This window comes from Stomoxys calcitrans, chromosome 2 (genome assembly GCF_963082655.1).
Source record: "Stomoxys calcitrans chromosome 2, idStoCalc2.1, whole genome shotgun sequence".
NCBI lineage: Eukaryota > Metazoa > Arthropoda > Insecta > Diptera > Muscidae > Stomoxys > Stomoxys calcitrans.
The window spans coordinates 57483661-57503458 of record NC_081553.1 but is presented as its reverse complement, the minus strand read 5'-3'; the positions used below and the strand labels follow the sequence as shown (position 1 = coordinate 57503458).

The 19798-nt window shown below is 38.4% G+C and overlaps 1 protein-coding gene across 3 annotated transcripts in view; it reads left to right on the top strand.

Moving 5' to 3' along the window:
• Positions 1-19798, top strand: part of LOC106080661 (disintegrin and metalloproteinase domain-containing protein 9) — a 388621-nt gene that overhangs the window by 330619 nt on the left and 38204 nt on the right. For all 3 annotated transcript variants that reach the window (XM_059361923.1, XM_059361924.1, XM_059361922.1), the window contains one exon: positions 17555-17706. In XM_059361923.1, coding sequence (XP_059217906.1) covers positions 17555-17706 — 152 coding nt within the window. The remainder of the gene's footprint in view (positions 1-17554; positions 17707-19798) is intronic.

Sequence of the window (19798 nt, the reverse complement as noted above, 5' to 3'; positions counted from 1 at the left end):
TTTATGGGGTCTTAGACGCATTATAGACCGATTTCGACCGAACACACAATTGTTGGATATCGTAAGAGAACATCGCATTCAAAATGTCAGCCACATCAGACGAAATTTGTGACTTCCAGTGGCTTAAGAAGTCAAATCTGGAGATCGATTTATATGGTTTATATGGGAGCTATATCAGGTTCTTGACCGATTTGAACCGTACTTTGCACAGTTGTGGAAAGTCATAACGGAACACCACGTACAGAATATTAGCCAAATCGAATGAAAATTGTGGTCTCCTGGGGCTCAAGAAATCAAATCGGGAGATCGGTTTATACGGGAGATATATCAGGTTCTTGACCGATTTGAACCGTACTTCGCACGTTTATTGGAAGTCATAACAGAACACTATGTGCAAAATTTCAGCAAAATCGGCTTCCAGGGGCTCAAGAAGTCAAATCGGGAGATTGATTTATATGGGAGCTATATCCAAATCTGAACCGATATGATCCATTTGCAATCCCCAACGGCCTACATTTATATTAAGTATCTGTGCAAAATTTTAAGAGGCTAACTTTACGTATTCCTCCGTTATCGTGATTTCGACAAGCGGAAGGAAAGACATGGGTAGACCTAATCAGAATGTCGAGACGATCCAGAATATATATGTATACTATATGGGGTCGCAGATCATTATTTCGAGGTAGTATACCCCCTTCCTATGGTGGTGGGTATAAAAATTTTAGTAGATCTCTTCAATAAATCAATTCTATTTTAACATTAAATTTTTTTTGTCAACCTTCACCTTACACTCATGTGCAAAATTGTAGTCCTATATCATTGGCGTCACTACTGGAAACCCTTTTTATACCCTCCATCATCGGATAGGGGTACACTAATTTCGTCACTGTGTTTGTAACCTCTCGCAATATTCGTCTGAGACCCCATAAGGCATATATATTCTTGGTCGTCGTGACATTTTATGTCGATCTAGCCAGGTCCGTCCGTCCGTCTGTCTGTCGAAAGCATGCTTACTTACACAGGAGTAAAGCTAGCCGCTTGAAATTTTGCACAAATACTTTTTATTAGTGTAGGTCGGTTGGTATTGTAAATGGGCCATATCGGTCCATGTTTTGATATAGCTGCCATTTAAACCGATCTTGGGTCTTGACTTCTTGAGCCTCTAGAGGGCGCAATTCTTATCCGAGTGAAATGAAATTTTGCACGACGTGTTTCACTATGACTTCCAACAACTGTGCCGAGTATAGTTTAAATCGGTCCATAACCTGATATAGCTGCCATATAAACCGATCTGGGGACTTGACTTCTTGAACCTCTAGCGTGCGCAATTCTTATCCGATCAGAATGAAATTTTGCACAACGTGTTTTTTTATGATATTCAACAACTGTGCCAAGTATGGTTCAAATCGGTCCATAACCTGATATAGCTGCCATATAAACCGATCTTGGGTCTTGACTTCTTGAGCCTCTAGCGTGCGCAATTCTTATCCGATTGGAATGAAATTTTGCACGACGTGTTTTGTTATGATATTCAACAACTGTGACGAGTATGGTTCAAATCGGTCCATAACCTGATATAGCTACCATATAAACCGATCTTGGGTCTTGACTTCTTGACCCTCTAGAGGGCACAATTCTTATCCGATTTGAATGAATTTTTGCACGAAGTATTTCGTTATGATATCCAACAACTGTGCCAAGTATGGTTTAAATCGGTTCATAAACTGATATAGCTGTCATATAAACAGATCTGGGGATTTGATTTCTTGAGCTTCTAGAGGGCGCAATTCCTATCCGATTTGGCTGAAATTTTGCATGACGTATTTTATTTTTACTTTCAAAAACTGTGTCAAATAAGGTTCAAATCGGTGAATAACCTGATATAGCTGCCATATAAACCGATCTGGGATCTTGACTTCTTGACCCCTAGAGGTCGGAATTATTATCCGATATGCCTGAAATTTTGTACGATGGATCCTCTCATGACCATCAACAAACGTGTTTATTATGGTCTGAATCGGTCTATAGCCCGATACAGATCCCATATAAATCGTTCTCTCTATTTTACTTCGTGAGCCCCAATGGGCGCAATTATTATACGAATTGGCTGAAATTTTACACAGGCCTCCAACATATAATTTAATTGTGGTCCGAACCGGACTATATCTTGATATCGTTTTAATAGCAGAGCAACTCTTTTCTTATATCCTTTTTTGCCTAAGAAGAGATGCCGGGAAAAGAACTCGACAAATGCGATCCATGGTGGAGGGTTTATAAGATTCGGCCCAGCCGAACTTAGCACGCTTTTACTTGTTTGTTCTTAATCTAATTGCTCCCTGGGATATCGTGCAATCTGTGAAACAATAATATATGTATATGCAAATGTGAGCATTATCATGATTTGCGTCATTTGCACGTATGATGTATCTCTTGTCGCAGCCATCACCATGTATAAACATTCCAACACAGCATGTGGTGTTCTATTAAAGACACGCACACACACACACCATCACAGACAATTCACTCATCCTTTCATTCATTTGTCCTTTTTTAATAACACAAAACCCTCATGTCATCCTAAAGGGATAATATGGCTGACGACGCCAAATGGCGCCACTTGCTGATAATTGCATTTACACTTGGCTGCTTGGACACACTACCCATCATGCTATGCCATGCCATAGCAACCATAACCAAACTCAAATGTCAAATGAACACAAGTGGATGTGTGTGTGTGTGTGTGTGTGAATGAATGAAGGTCAACAATAAGAGTATGATGGAACACTTATAATTAATTTACATAAAAACCAAATCAATGAAGAACAAATAAAAAATCACTCCCACATCACAGCAACGATAAGATAAAACCGAACAAAGATGGCATCAATTTACACTGCCATCTTTACAAGGGAGGTAATAAAAAGGCATTCATTCTTTAAAGGTTGGTTGATTGCCAGCCTGATGTCTGCCTGGGATGAGCGAGTGACTGACTGGTGACATTAACTGTCTCAAAACGTATGCCGCAAACAACAATCATTGACGAAATATGAGCGTGCAATTCAATTCCATGCATGGAACCAACCTTAGGACTTGGTATGGCATCAAAACGTGTTTGTGTGTGTGTGTGTGTGTGTGTGTGTGTAAGACATGTCAAAATGTAACTCTTGACGAATTCGTCAAAATGTTGACAATAATCTTTTAACGCTCCGCCACTCAATGCAGATTCACCATACCCGCTTCAACCACAGTCTGCTAGGGTATCGTCTGCCCACCATCATCATTATCATCGTCAGCAGGCATTCATTTAATCTTCATCACTGGCACATCACTCAAGTGTCATTGTTCGCAAGCAAAGACAAGGATGATTGCAATGAATAGACTCAGAGAAGAGTCTGCTAGAAAGAATGCACAAAGAGTGAGTGGAGTGAGCATGAATGCACAGCTGATTTAGGAAAGTGAAGAAAGAAGTCGTCAAAATGAATTGGCGTCAACAGAAAAAAAAAACAACAGATGGTATTACTTGTGAATTGCCACGGCATGGAAAGACAGCGTTGGCAAGTTGGGGTATATCTAACAAATTTTTTTAATAAATTGAATAGAAGATGGAATGGTAGCTTTTGAGGGGACCTATACTAGATGACAAATTACTGTGACAAATTCGAAAAGGAAGTGTTGTCAACTGTCAGGCAGCGGGGTGACCCAGTTAGTTAATCTAGCACATGTTGCAGTCATTCTTTCTTAATACACAAATTAGAAAAAAAGAAGCTTAGGGGAAAACGACAAAAAGGGGTAATCTTTTGTATAAATTGGATGGATTGGTACCATTTTTAAAATAAATGGAAGGGGTTACACAATTGGCAATTTCAATGGTAATATGTAAGGCAGCAGGTGCAGAAAGATTACCGTACAAAAACAAGAAAATATTTTGTGGCAATTTCAAAGGCCTCAGTTGACAATGGATTACCGGAAGCATCAAATGGCTATGGATTTTAAGATGCCCATCACCTTAGGATGATGATTAATCATATTGTCATTCCATTTGCAACATATCGAAATAGCCATTTATGCGGAATGTTTTCATCGAAGGGGCTTTCAAAAAAGTCCTTTAAGACTATGCAGACGATATGCTTAGGCAGCAGCTCCATAAATGGTGGATCCCATGACATAAGGTTAAGGAACAAAGTAGCTCAAGCACACCACAGGAAGGTTTAGGTGTTGCAGTCTGCCATCAGACTCACTTAGACGGTTCCGTCCTTTATAATACCAGAGGAACAGGAGCAGGAAGATGACTTTTAGTTCCTACCGTTGAACCATCGCTTTAAAAAGCCCAACAACGTTTGAATCATAATGGGACACCACATGCAAAATTTCAGCCAAATCAGACAAAAATTGAGGCTTTTAAGGGCTCAAAAAGTCAAATCGGGAGATCGGTTATACCAGTTATAGACCGATTTGGACCGTAATTGGCGCTATTGAAAGTCATAAAAGAACATAATATGCAAAATTTCAACCAAATCAGATAAAAATTGCGGCATGTAAGGGCTCAAGAAGTCAAATCGGGAGATCGGTTTATATGGGAGCTATATCAGGTTATAGACCAATTTGGACCATACTTGGCACAGTTGTTTAAAGTCTTAGAATAACACTACAAGCAAAATTTCAGCCAAATCGGAAAAAAATTGGGGCTTGTAAGGGCTCAATAAGTAAAATAGGGAGATCGATTTATATGGGAGCTATACCAGGTTATAGACCGATTCTGACCGTACTTGGCACAACTGTTGAAAGTCTTAACAGAACACTACAAGCAAATCGGACATATATAGGGGCTTGTATGGACTCAAGAAGTCAAATCGGGAGTTCGGTTTATATGAGAGCTATATCTAAATCTGAACCGTTATGGCCCTTTTGCAATCCCCAATGACCTTCATCAATATTTAGTATCTGCAAAAAATTTCAAGCGGCTAGGTTTACGCGTTCGACCGCTTTCGTGATTTCGACAGACGGACGGACGGACTGACATGGCCAGATCGACTGAGAACGTCGAGACGATCAGGAATTTATTGGGTTGCCCAAAAAGTAATTGCGGATTTTTTAAAAGAAAGTATTGTAAATGCATTTTTAATAAAACTTAGAATGAACTTTAATCAAATATACTTTTTTACCCTTTTTTTCTAAAGCAAGCTAAAAGTAACAGCTGATAACTGACAGAAGAAAGAATGCCATTACAGAGTCACAAGCTGTGAAAAAATTTGTCAACGCCGACTATATGAAAAATCCGCAATTACTTTTTGGGCAACCCAATATATTCTTTATAGCGTCGGAAGTGGATATTTCAATGTGTTGCACACGGAATGACAAAATGAATACACCCCCATCCTTTGGTGGTGGTTATAAAAATACAAAGAAATTTCTTGTTTTGACCTCCTTTTGTCCTTTTGTCCTGATTCATCGTTTAAAAGTATTGAACCGGCAATCCATAGACACCGGCTGCTTTACATATTACCTTGATTTTTGACTTGAGGTTATCAACTGATTTTTATCATACTAAAGCATGCGAGTTGAAAGTCTTCACAGGAAATAGCAAAATTTAAGACAGATGGTATAAAAATTGTGCCGGAGTTCCCTTATAATTGAGCTAAAACTTGCATCGGACAGCACTCGGTGATATGTGAGAAGTCAGCTCTTGTTCCTTAATAGAATGTTCATGGGCAAATTTTTATCCCATGATGGAGGGCGTAAAAAACACAAAATTACTTATCTTTGCTGTAATTTATGTCCTTATTTTTTCAAATTGCTGAATATAAGTGACAAGAACACGCAAACCTTTGCCAAATTCTAAAATAACAGTTTTGTAAGGACTACCAAAGTAAAGGTTTTCCCCTCCTAATACTAGCAACATTTTTGAGGTACAATGCCATGTAAAACTTCTCTCCAAAGAGGTGTCGCACTGTGGCACGCCGTTCGGACTCGGCTATAGAAAGGAGGCCGCATCATTGAGCTTAAACTTGAATCGGACTGCACTCATTGATATGTGAGAAGTTTGCCCCTGTTCCTTAGTGGAATGATCATGGCAACATTTTTGAGGTACTATGCCATGTAAAACTTCTCTCCAAAGAGGTGTCGCACTGCGGCGCGCCGTTCGGACTCGGCTATAAAAAGGAGGCCGCATCATTGAGCTTAAACTTGAATCGGACTGCACTCATTGATATGTGACAAGTTTGCCCCTGTTCCTTAGTGGAATAATCATGGGCAAAAAAAATTTGGAATTTACCAAAGTAAATAAAACTTTTATATCGGTTTCAAATCGCTACGAAGTTCATATTTAAACCCCCAAAATTATTATGAGTTTGCCAAAGCCATTTCAGCTATACACTTAAAACCCTCCTACTCTCTACAATTCACTTAAGTATATAACATACTTAACCTTAAAGGCAACAACAAACAAAGCCCTCTGCCCGTATCTCTCTCTCTCACTCTCTCACTCTCTCTCTCTGAAACCGAATCATATATTAAAAGCAAACAATTTGGCTTTCAATATTATGTTGTTATTATTGTATTTTTACCCTCCAAAAAGTTTCTTACATGTCGAATGCATGTAGTTGTATGTGATTTCCTTTTTTTATACCCCCAAAAAAAAAGGAAAACTTTTTCTAAAAATATAATCAAAATTCAATTTTGTTGTTAAAATTAACATAAGTGGTCATGTCCATGATATACACATACACACTGACATGCACATGCATGAAACAAGGAACAACTGTGTTGCTGTTGCTGCTGCTACTCAGGAGTTGTGTAATTTCACACGTGCCTTGTTCAACTTTTGAGGGTATATTCCTTTTATCATATATCAAAAAAAAAACACTACAACAACTACAACAACAGATGTAGCAAAGTTTCATTCTTAACAACAACAAATATACGAAATAATGTTTTATAAAACATTTCGTTTCGGTTTATTTTTTCGTTAACAATTTTCTTCCCTATTTTCCCTTCCCAATTACAAGACAGACACAGTGAACAGATTCGATATAGTACCCAGAACAAATCTGGAAAGAAAGCTTCGTTTTTCTTAGACAGAGGATATGGGATAGTCCATGAAAAATGTGCACGGTAGAAGATATGACAGGGACACATTCACTTTTGGTGCCGTAGCATTGAGTGAACCGAAGAAAGGCAAGGTATTTTGAAAATTTCAAAATCATGGAAAATAAACAAAAATTGAAAAAGAATCTGAATGGGTGTTAGGTTCGGTTGGGTCGAATCTTATATTGGGTTGCCCAAAAAGTAATTGCGGATTTTTTAAAAGAAAGTAAATGCATTTTTAATAAAACTTAGAATAAACTTTAATCAAATATACTTTTTTTACACTTTTTTCTAAAGTAAGCTAAAGGTAACAGCTGATAACTGACAGAAGAAAGCATGCAATTACAGAGTCACAAGCTGTGAAAAACTTTATCAACGCCGACTATATGAAAAATCCGTATATACTTTTTGGGCAACTCAATATAATACCCACCATGGATCGCGTTTGTCAAACTCATTGCAAGTTTTTTCTTTATTGGTATAGGTATAAGCGATTCGCGGCTCAAGAAGCAAATTCAGATCGGTTTATATGGGAGCTGTATCAGGCTATAGATCGATTCAGACCATATTGCATACATAAGTTGAAGGCCATGGAAGAAGCCGTTATACAAAATTTCAGCCAAATCGGATTATAATTTCTCTCTCTAGAGGCTCAAGAAGTTAAGATCCCAGATCCGGTTTATATGGCAGCTATATCAGGTTATGTACCGATTTGCGCCATTCTCATCACACTTGTTGGAAGTCATATCAAAATACCATGTGCAAAATTTCAGCCAAATCGGGTAAGAATTGCGTCCTCCAGCGGCTCAAGAAGTCAAGATCCAAGATCGGTTTATATAGCACCTATACCAGATTATGAACCGATTTGGACCATACTTCGCGCAAATATTGGAAGTGATACCAAAACACCATGTGCAAAATTACAGCCAAATCAGATAAGAATTGCGCCCTCTAAAAGCTCAAGAAGTCAAGACCCAAAATCGGGTTATACGGTAGCTATATCAGGTTATGAACCGATTTGAACCATACTTAGCACAGTCGTTGGAAGTGATATTAAAATACTACTTGCAAAATTTCAGTCAAATCGGACGAAAATTGCGCCCTCTAAAGGCTCAAGAAGTCAAGACCCAAGATCGGTTTATATGGCAGCTATATCCAATCATGGACCGATGTAGGCCATTTACAATCCCAACCGACCTACATTAATAAGAAGTATTTGTGTAAAATTTCAAGCTGTTGATGGTCAAACCAAAAGACTTCATGCAAAATTTCAGCCAAATCGAATAATAATTGCGCCCTCTAGAAGTTCAAGAAGTGAAGATCCAAAATCGGTTTATATGGGAGTTAAATCAGGTTATGAACTGATTTGGACCATACTTGGGCGCAGTTGTTGATGGTCAAACCAAAACACTTCTCTCATATCAATAAGTGCTGTCCGTTTAAAATCAATGATAAGGGACCTCCTTGCCGAATCCAAACGTCTGTCCGCTGAGCGACACCACTTGGCAGAGAAGTTTGGAATGACCCATACTTTCTGTAAAAGTGTACAAAGGTGGAAGTGGGCTGATGAGGCTGGATTTTTTTTATTTTCAAAAAACGAAAAATATTTTACAAATGGTATTAAATCAAAACACACACATACACACACTCCCACACTTAAATACATCACCACACTCAAACACTTACCCACACTTACTAAACTTAAGGTCTTTGGTTTTTAATCGTGACATTTGATTTTTAGAAAGTTTTTGTTTTAAATTAACTTTTTATCGAGTGACATGACAAGACTTTTGGCAGACAAATACATAGAAGGAGTTGTTAGGGCCCCCTAAAAGCAAATAGGAAGGCTACTCCTACTTCGATAATAGATTTTCTTCTCAAGGGATTTTTGTCTAAATATAAATCACCTTTTACATGGTCACACAAATGTGTTCTTCGCAACTCTCTTCATCATCATCATCACATTTATATCCCTTTCCCCGTTTCCCCTTTTTGCTTTCTTTTTGTTGTGTTTAATTTCAAGGAAATTTAAAGCCACTTTGCCCGTCATTTATGTCATGATAATAAAATATTATTTTGAAGTGGATTGTCTTGTCGTTGTCATGTTTTAAATATTTATGGCTTCTTAAATGATTTTAAAATTCCTTAGGGAAAGTTTTAATCGTTTATTTAAGCCATGACCCCCATGAAAAGGTGTGATTTTTAAGCCTAAGAAGTTGCATTGGTGTAATTTAATGGAATTTTATTTGTTTTCCATTAAATTACACCAATACAACGTCTTAGCCTTAAAAATCCCACCTTTTCATGGGGGGCGTACTAAGTTCGGCCAGGATCGAATCTTATATAACCCCCACCATGGATTGCATTTGTCAAGTTCTTTTCCCGGTAAAGCCAAACAAAGTATAATGGATAAAAATTGTCATGGTATTGCAGCGATATCAGGTTATGGACCGATTCGGACCATACTTGCTTTTGAAGTTATGGAAGTTGTGGAAGTTATGGTGCAAAATTTCCCCTAAATGGGAAAAGAATTGCGCCTTATAGAGTTTTAAGAAGTGATATCGGGAGTTAGGTTTACATGGCAGCAAGCATTTTGAAGGTCTTACGAGCAGGCGTTGTACAAAATTTTAAACAATTCGGATTATGATTGCGACATCTATATGCTAAACCAGCAAAATCGGTTTAGACAAAATTTAAGCCAAATCGGAGAAAAATTGGGGCTTCCAGGGACTCAGGAAGTCAAATCGGAAGATCGGTTTATATGGGAGCTATATCAGGTCATAGACGATTTGAACCGTACTTAACACAGTTGTTGAAAGTGATAACAAAACACTATGTGCAAAATTTCAATCAAATCGGAAAAAAAATTGGGGCTTCCAGGGGCTCAAGAAGTCAAATCAGTAGATCGGTTTATATGGGAGCTATATCAGGTTATAGACCGATTTAGACCGTACTTGGCGCAGTTATTTAAAGGGATAACAGGGACACTTCATGCAAAATTTCAGCCAAATCAAAGAAAAATTGGGTTTCCCGAGGCTCAGGAACTTAAATTAGAAGATCGGTTTGAATTTTCACATTCAGTTCCCTTATTCTGGCGTTAGCAGTTATGTTCGTCTGAGAGTTCCACTGCCTGCGGAGGGAAACTGGGCCGCACCTGGTTTCGTATATAGCGAGTGGCTGCTGCCCTTGGAATTTCTTATCTGCAGAAAGTAAGCTAGAGAAATGTGGTAGTGCATTCAAACGGGGATTGATGTACCGTCTGAAACCAACCCTCCACGGAAGATCACATCTGGAGAGTATCCAAAAGCTTTCCTGGTGGTCCAAGGTGGGAGTTAAACCTACTCGAATGCTTTAGAATGACTGCATCATTCTAAGTACGAATAACATATGCAATGCAATCAAAACTATATCGAAGGTTAATTATTCGTTCTGAAAGGGCTACCAATTATTCTTCTGGGTACAATAGATGGAATGGGGCAGTTGTTAGCCAGTCCGGAATTGTCAAGGAATCAACTGGAAGTTCTTGGACTACGTGGTCAGCCCAAAGTCTTTAATCTTATACCGTGGAAGTCCTTTGGCCCCCGAACTTCGTTTCCAGCCTGACTATAGTGAAGCCACAGTTGGGAGCCACGTGGTGGATATGGTTGTGTGCAAAATCGAGGGAAATGCCGATATGATCGGTGTAGAGTTCCACAAAAACGACCGAGTGTCGTGACCCATTGTTCGGAAGAAGTTTTAGATATTGACTCGCTCCTAACCAAGGAGGTGAACACGTCCAGACAACCTGGAAGCGAATTGGTACTCATGCTCGGCTCAAGGCTCAGTATAGGGGCGTTGGTAGACGAATTGTATTCACCCTGGGCTAAGAGTCATTTAGGATTATGAAAAAAACGGCAAGTGCCTGCATAAAACACATCAAGGGCTATTCCCAAGTCTAAGTCCAGTCATTCCTATCCGCTTTCTTCTGATTGATATACCTACGGCCTACAAAGGTTATGGTCGTTCAATAATGGAAAAGTGGAAAAACGTAGAACTATCTATCTGCTCTGCCATATCTAGAACCTCTGGTCTTTACCTAACAATTTCATGAGCAATAAAATCTCCTCGTTGCAAGCAATCGTAGCCATACACCAGTATTCCGCCATTATCGGTATTAGTAGATGAGAAAATGTTTTTGGATATCGCAGCCACAGAAGGAAGTTGCATGTCCCTTTACCAAAGCCATAAGTTCGATCTTCAGTTATTGGGTAGAATTTTCAAGCAACATTCTCACTGCTGAACATCAACATGGGTTGCACAAAAAGTAATTGCGAATTTTTCATGTAGTCGGCGTTGACAAATTTTTTCACAGCTTGTGACTCTGTGATTGCATTCTTTCTTCTGTCAGTTATCAGCTGTTACTTTTAGCTTGCTTTAGAAAAAAGTGTAAAAAAAGTATATTTGATTAAAGTTCATTCTAAGATTTATTAAAAATGCATTTACTTTCTTTTAAAAAATCCGCAATTACTTTTTGGGCAACCCAATATAATATCTTCTTTATGCGAAGTATACTTCACTATACCTATCACTACTTCTTTCTCCATACCTCTTTTTTGCTAAGTGCTAAGATCCATTGCGATCCACTGACTTTTTCTATATGCCGCATTCTTGATATTTCGACATTCCTGGTAGTACCATAGTACCAACCTATGGAAGGGATTAGGTGTTTATTAACCAAGTATGGATTTTTGCCACCTTCTTTATGGAGTCAACAGTGATTCTCCACAGTCCAGGCTTTGCCATCTCACATTCAGACACACAGCCGGTTGAACATCGCTACATATAGACTAGGTGCTACCAACACAGTGACAAAGTTTATACACCCTTCCTCCTCCCCACCCACAAAGAGAGTTATTCAAAATGTGATACAACTTAAGGTCTACCCCTTATCTTCATGCTTTAAATCAAATATTTAAATACTCTTCTTTGTTATTGAGTGTGTGTGTGTGTGTGCGTGTGTTTTTTTTAACTATCACCTTTGGTAAACAAGTCTTATGCCTGCATCTTGACTAAGCTTAAATGAGCTCTTGTCACTACTCTTGGCAATATGACCTCTCCGGTGTGTTTTTTTTTATTTTTTAAATCTCTTTACTTTATCTCATATTAAATCATTGTTTGTTTGCAAAGTTGACAAAATGTTTGTGTTTCCTAGGAAACCTAAGACAACAAAGAAGCACAGAAGTCAACAGCGGCATTATTTTTAATATATACGGTGTCAGAGTGAACTTTAATATTCCTCTCACTCTTTCTCGCTCTCTCACTCTCCTACTAAGCTCCTCACCTTTTGTGGCCATATTCACATCATACAATGCACGTAACTGTGCATGCATTGCACTTACCTTTGATTCTTAAACTTGAGGACAAGCAAAACAACGAAAAAAAGCCACCTTATCTCTTGGATCTGTGTTCTAACAGCAGCATATACAATTGCCAGAGCTGGTAGACAAAAGACAAAAAAAAAAAAATGCAGCAGAAAGTGCTGCTAACAAGTTAAGTGTTAATTGGCTTTTAAAGTTGTTGAGTTAAATAATTTTTCATAGAATTGACAGTGGGACATAAGGAGAGGTTATAAGTGTATCTCAAATGCGACTTTTTATATAAAATATAGACCCATAATGAAATTTGATGTGGAATATTTCATGCACTGCAAATTTTTTGGGCAGTATGCAAAATAAAAACGAACAAGTAAAAAGGCATTAACTTTGGATACCCACCACCTCGCATGACGAAAGGGTTGCCCAAAAAGTAATTGCGGATTTTTTAAAAGAAAGTAAATGCATTTTTAATAAAACTTAGAATGAACTTTAATCAAATATACTTTTTTACACTTTTTTTCTAAAGCAAGCTAAAAGTAACAACTGATAACTGACAGAAGAAAGAATGCAATTACAGAGTCACAAGCTGTGAAAAAATTTGTCAACGCCGACTATATGAAAAATCCGCAATTACTTTTTGGGCAACCCAGTATAATGCCCTTTCGTCACAATCCGGTGAAAATTGGACAACTTATGCATCCAAATTCGGCATGGACATTGAGTGGTCTAATATATATGTCACCATTCAATTTTGTAGAACAAAATATTGGTCTTTGTGGAAGATATATCCAATTATAATCCTATCTGATCCATATTAAGGTAAAGCTCAGAAAAAGTTGCTATTTAAAATTTCAACGAAATCGGGTAATAAACAAAGCTTTAATGGGCTTCAGTCCACTTATCAGCAGATCGGCTTATATGGTAGCTATATCTAAATATAGTCGGATCAGAACCATATTTTAAGTCAAATGTTGGGAGGTCTTAACCTACTCACTGTTTCAAATTTCAGCGAAAACGGATAAAAATTAAAGCTTTAATGGGCTTCAGATCCTTTATCGGGAGATCGGTCTATATGACAGCTATATCTAAATAAAGTCCGATCTGAACCATATTTAGGTCAGATGTCGGGAGGCTTAAAATAACCCACTGTTGCAAATTTCAGCGAGATCGGGTAACAAATAAAGCTTTACTGAGCTTTAGACCCTTTATCGGGAGATCGGTCTATATGGCAGCTATATCTAAATATAGTCTGATCTGAACCATACTTGGAACAGTTGTCGGGAGGCTTAAAATAACCCACTGTTTTAAATTTCAGCGAGATCGAGTAATAAATAAAGCTTTTCTGAGCTTCAGACCCTTTATCGGGAGATCGGTCTATATGGCAGTTATATCTAAGTATGGACCGATCTAATCCGTATTTAGGTCAGAAGTCGGGAGGCTTAAGATAACTCACCAGATAACACTCCATGTTAATTTGTGTACAAACTGCAGGTCGCAAGTTTCATCCGATCGTCTTCAAATTTGGTATGGCCATGTTTTTCGGCCTAGAGACGAAGCCAATTGGAAACAATCGGTTCAGATTTGGATGAAGCTCCCATTTATATGTCCGTCCGATTTACAGTAATACTGCAATAAAATGGTCATTTGTTAACCGATTCTCTTGAAATTCGACAGGAAGGCTTTTCTTATGACTCTCTATGTTAGTGGTGAATTTCATAGAAATCGGTTCAGATTTGGATATAGCTCTCTATATATATGATCGTCCGATTTGCAGTAATACAGCAATAAAATGATAATTTGTCAACCGATTCTCTCGAAATTTGCCAGGAAGGATTTCCTTTTGATTCTCGATATTATTGGGGAATTTCATGTAAATCGGTTCAGATTTAGATATAGCTCTCATATATGTATATATATCGCTCGATTTTCACACCTAGATCCACTGCAAGCGTATTTATAGGCCAATCTTCCCAAAATTTTAAACATCGCTTTCCTCGACGACTTCCACAATATCTATAAAGTTTGCTCGAAATCGGTTCAGATTTAGACATAGCTCTAAATATATATATAGAAATATGGCAGGAAGGATTTTCTCTTGCTTCTCGACATTATAGATATAGCTGTCATATATGTATATCGACCGATGTTCACTTTTAGAGCCACTGCAAGAGAATTTTTTGGCCAATCTTGCAAACATTTTTGCATAACGCTTTTCTCGACGAGTACCACATTATCAAATTTTCGGTAATTTGCAATAATGTGTCATTTGTGAACCGCAGTTATTACAGTTTGAACATATTTGCTCGAAATGTGATACGGATTGTTTAGTAACCCATCTGAAAACATCCGGCGAGGTCCATCAAAATTGGTTCAGAATTAGACATAGCTTCCACTTTGTACCTATAGGGTACTATTAAGTAGGCGCCGCCCGACTTTTGCCTTTCCAGACTAGTTTTACATAACATTACAAAATTCTGCATCCTCTCCTACTTCCCTAAACTGCTCATCAACTACTTTGTTCATGTAGTGCATAGTATAGCCACACAATAGGTTTCTTTGATTGAGCAGAATCATTCATAACCGGCTATATTTTTAATGCTATGTTAAAAATACAATTAGTGAAACCCACCCACTACTGCATACGACCTGTAATGTAGTTACAAAATTTTTTGTCTTCTTGTGTAGGCTCCCATTAGCTATACATACAAACAACAACAAAATTGCAAATTTCACACAAATACGAGTCTTTAAAAAATTGGCTGATCAACATGCCAAGTAGGACCAAGCACATCACACCCCAACAACACCCTCACCTACTGTAAATAGTGATACTCTTTCTCTCGCACATCTAACAGTTGTTTTTCTTACCACTACTAATGGATGTATCTCGACTTTAAATATATTCGACATTGTTGGCATGCACAACTTGCATTTCGGTTGAACGCAGTGCATATTTCAAAATGTTAAGATTGTGCACAGAAAGCAGAGAATGTTTTTTTATATCCTCCACCATAGGATGGGCGTGTACTAATTTCGTTATTCTGTTTGTAAATCCTCGAAATATTCGTCTAAGACCCCATAAAGTATGTATATTCTTGATCCTCATGTCATTTAAGTCGATCTAGACATGTCCGTCCGTCCGTCTGTCTGTCGAAGCACGCTAATTTTCAAAGGAGTAAAGCTAGCCGCCTGAAATTTTGCACTAATCTTGGGTCTTGACTTCTTGAGCCTCTAGAGGGCGCAATTTTTGTTCGATTTGACTGAAATGTTGCACATGGTGTTTTCACTTCCAACAACTGCGCTAAGTATGGTTCAAATCAGTCTATGTTTTGATATAGCTGCCATATAAACCGATCTTGGGTCTTGACTTCTTGAGCCTCTAGAGGGCGCAATTCTCATCCGATTTAACTGAAATTTTGCACGTAGTGTTTTCGTGTCACTTCCAACAACTGTGTTAAGTATGATTCAAATCGGGTCATAATCTCGTACAGCTGCCATAAAAACCGAACTTGGGTCTTGACTTCTTGAGCCTCTAGAGGGCGCACTTGCACGTAGTGTTTTGCTTTCACTTCCAACAACTGTGTTAAGTATCAAATCGGTCCATGTTTTGATAAAGCTGTCATATACACCAATCTTGGGTCTTGACTTCTTGAGCCTCTAGAGGGCGCAATTCTCGTCCGATTTGACTGAAATGTTGCACGTGGTGTTCTTGTGTCACTTCCAACAACTGTGTTAAGTATGATTCAAATCGGTCCATGTTTTGATATAGCTGTCATAAAAACCGATCTTGGGTCTTGACTTCTTGAGCCTCTAGAGGAAGCAATTCTCGTTCAATTTGACTGAAATTTCGCACGTGGTGTTTTGGTGTCACTTTTAACAACTGTGCTAAGTATGGCGCAAATCGGTGCTGCCATGTTAACCGATCTGGAATCTTGACTTCTTGAACTTCTAGAGAACGCAATTCTCATGGGATTTGGCTGAAATTTTGAACAACGGTTTCTCTCATGACATTCAACTGATGGTCTGCATCGGTCTATAGCCTGCAACAGCAGAGCAGAGATACCGGGAAAAGAACTCGACAAATTTAATGTATGATGAAGGGTATATAAGATTCGGCCCGGCCGAACTTAGCACACTTTTACTTGTTATTATTCTTTTGTTTCTCAGAGTGATTCTTATAGTTTTGCGGGGCGGGTTACTGGCCCAGCGCCCCAGCCGCATGGGTATTGTGGGATCACATATGTATCCTATGCATCGATGTTCACCTCCAGCCGCCCCTAACCTGGGAACAGACGCGGATGTTGGCCATTGTTTATTTGAAGGCGCCAATAACTCGCCCTGCCATTTCGAGCATCATTGACACTCAGTATTTAATTAAGAGCCAGTGCCACTGAGACTCTTCTCTCGAAATCGGTGCCTGCACGCTGCAGTTACTCCGCATAAAAACGAAACTTTCCAGCTTTCAGCTAAGCTTCCCGTGATAACGATGTTCACCACACAAGTCGGAGCCCAAAGTTCCAGCCTGTGCTCATAGTTATCCCGTGATGACACCTAATGTAATATGGTCATTCCTGTGCCAACTCTAAGAAATAAAATTCTGATTTTTAATTCTAATTCATCCCACTGTTCACCATCATATTATTTTTTTTTATTTTTAATTTTTTTTTTGTCTTACTTTTAAAGGTATTCTCTTTTTGGTTTTTCTTCATTCCTTTGATAAACTCCTACAAAAGTTTATAATTAGTAATCTTAAGTTGTCAAATGCAAAAAAAGAGAAATCCAAACTCTAAAACTTACCCATACAAATGCTAGTATTTGGCTTTAGAATAAGCCACCATAATACCTACCTGATTGTTGGCATGGCATACAGTGAGTGGCTTGTGGATGGTGTGACTGGCAATGCGATATCAGTGTGTGAATGCAACTCGATGACTTTCAAATATCTTTTAATGCGATTTTGTAATGGCCATTAAAACTTTGTTATTTTCACATTATCACGGTGATAATGTCACTTGGGTCTTTGTGGGATATATTTGCTTTGAATTCATTATTTTGTAGCTCTTTGGTGATTACTAATGTTGTTCTTTTAAATTTTTTTTTTTTGGTATATTTTCCAGCATCATTGCCAGCGTCCACGCTATCAACGACGGGTGCTAGTTCAGCTGCTTTTGCAGCAGCCGCCATTGATGATTTCTCATCGCATTCTGTGATATATCCAAAAATTCATCATGCGAGACATAAAAGAGAGCTGCGTCATACCTTGGACACGGTAAGTAATTAATTGAAGTAATTAAGTTGTGGTTATTATTGGTGGAAACTTATTTCACATATATTTCAAATCTTGCAACATCATCAAGAGCATTCGAGAGACGATTTTGTGAATCACTCATCTCGTCCAACAAACATTTTGATGAATGAAATCAAATTCTGTGGGATCAAAGTTAAAAAAATGCTTTAAAATTCAATTTCACCAAGTTGAGCACGGGATGGAAAGCAAGAAGTAGTACAGAATTATGTAACAATGCCATTTAAAAGAAGTGTAGAAAAAAATTTACATGTACAGATTTATGTATTGTACTCTGCCTTCCGAAATCATGTCCGAAACGAGTTTCTTCGTGTAGGACTAATATGTTAAGAGGTAACGAGTATTATAGGTACTCAGAAAGGAGTATAGCACACAGCAGAAGGCTGGGACGAATTCCGTGAAGCTTTCAATAAATCTAAGAATGAGGCGAGGAGATCAAACAGAAGTTTCTGAATAAATCTCTTTTGATTGAAGGAATGGGTAAGAGAATAAGAGGATGCCTTTGTGCAGGAATTTGCATGCATACGATATTTGTGAGATCTTCAGCAATCTTGATAGCAATCCACCTCTGATATTCTAGCCATGATTCGTACGTAACGTCAAGCGACATGCAAGTCCCTGCATAAGGGCATCCTCTTAAGTTTTGCTATAAAAATGAGGTCCCCCTAAATTAGGTTAGGTTAGTTTTCAGTGGCTGTCTGTCATCGGACTCACTTATACGTTTTCGTCCATTGTGTTCACAGGTATAGAAGAATGAAGTAGCCTTCTAGTTCCCAGCGTTGAACCATCTAGATCGCTTTAAAAAGCCCAATAACTTGCGAATGTTCACATCCGCTAAATCAGGCAGGTTCTCAAAGTAACCTAAAGTGGAAATCCTTCTGACTGCCAGTGTGGCACACACCCACAGAAGGTGTTCTATATTCTCTTCTTCTTCTATGTCCTCACAGTTTCTGCAAAAGTCGTTAATCGGAAACTTCAGTATGTCAGCATGTTTTCCGATTAGACAGTGACCTGTCATGACGGACATAATGACTTAGCGGTAGACCTCTTCAAGTCTAGATAAGGCAACATAGTTTTGAAATGCTCCCAGCCCCCTCTTTGTGACCATCTATCATTCGTTGTCCCTCGGGCCTGGTCCTGAAAACTTAGTTTTCATGTCGCTGGAGGCACGCCCACAGATTTCAGTTTCCCTGGAATGTGTAATGTAGTTCCTAGTCTCGCAAGCTCGTCCGCTTTACAATTCCATGGGATATCTCTGTGACCCGGCACCCAGAAGAGGTGAATTTTGAACTCTTAGCCATCTCGTTGAGAGATCTATCAGAAATAGTGGTACAGTACCTTTTATAAAAAAGCAGCTCAAGTAGGATATAATCCACATGACTAAAGAGAAACCTCCTTTAGCCTCACGGCAGTGTTCGCAGCAATTGAACAGTAGGTGGACTTTTGAAGAGCCGTCCACCAGACCACAACACCATATAGCATTATAGATCTGACAACTGCAGTATATACCCAGTGCATGACGCGCGGTCTTAGCCCCCAACTCATGCCAATGGCTCTCTTGCAGGTGTATTAGACAAGTGTTGCCTTTCTTGTCCTTTCCAAAATGTTGGAATTTAAGTTAAATTTCCTATTCAGCAAAACATCCAAGTGCCGCGATAGGCGATCTCCAGGGATCTTTGCCCCAGGATATGTTTCTATGAAGCTCTCAAGAGTCTTCAGCATAAAGGATGACAGACTAATAGGACAAAAATCTTTCGCCTTCGAGTGGTAAGGTTTTCCTGCTTTCGGAATGAAAATGACCTTCATGTCCTGATATAAGCAGAGTATATCTTCCTAAGCCAGGGAATCAGTCTATCAGACAATAAGAATTTTGTTCAAAATTTTCTTTAAGAGGAATCTATTTATTTATTTTATAATTTTATAAAGGAAATTTTCAAAAAAAAAAAAAAATTTTCTAAGAAAAAATTTTCAAAAAATTTTCCAAAAAAGAAGAAAATTTTCCAAAAAAGAAGAAAATTTTCAAAAAAAATTTTCCAAAAAAGAAGAATTTTTTTTT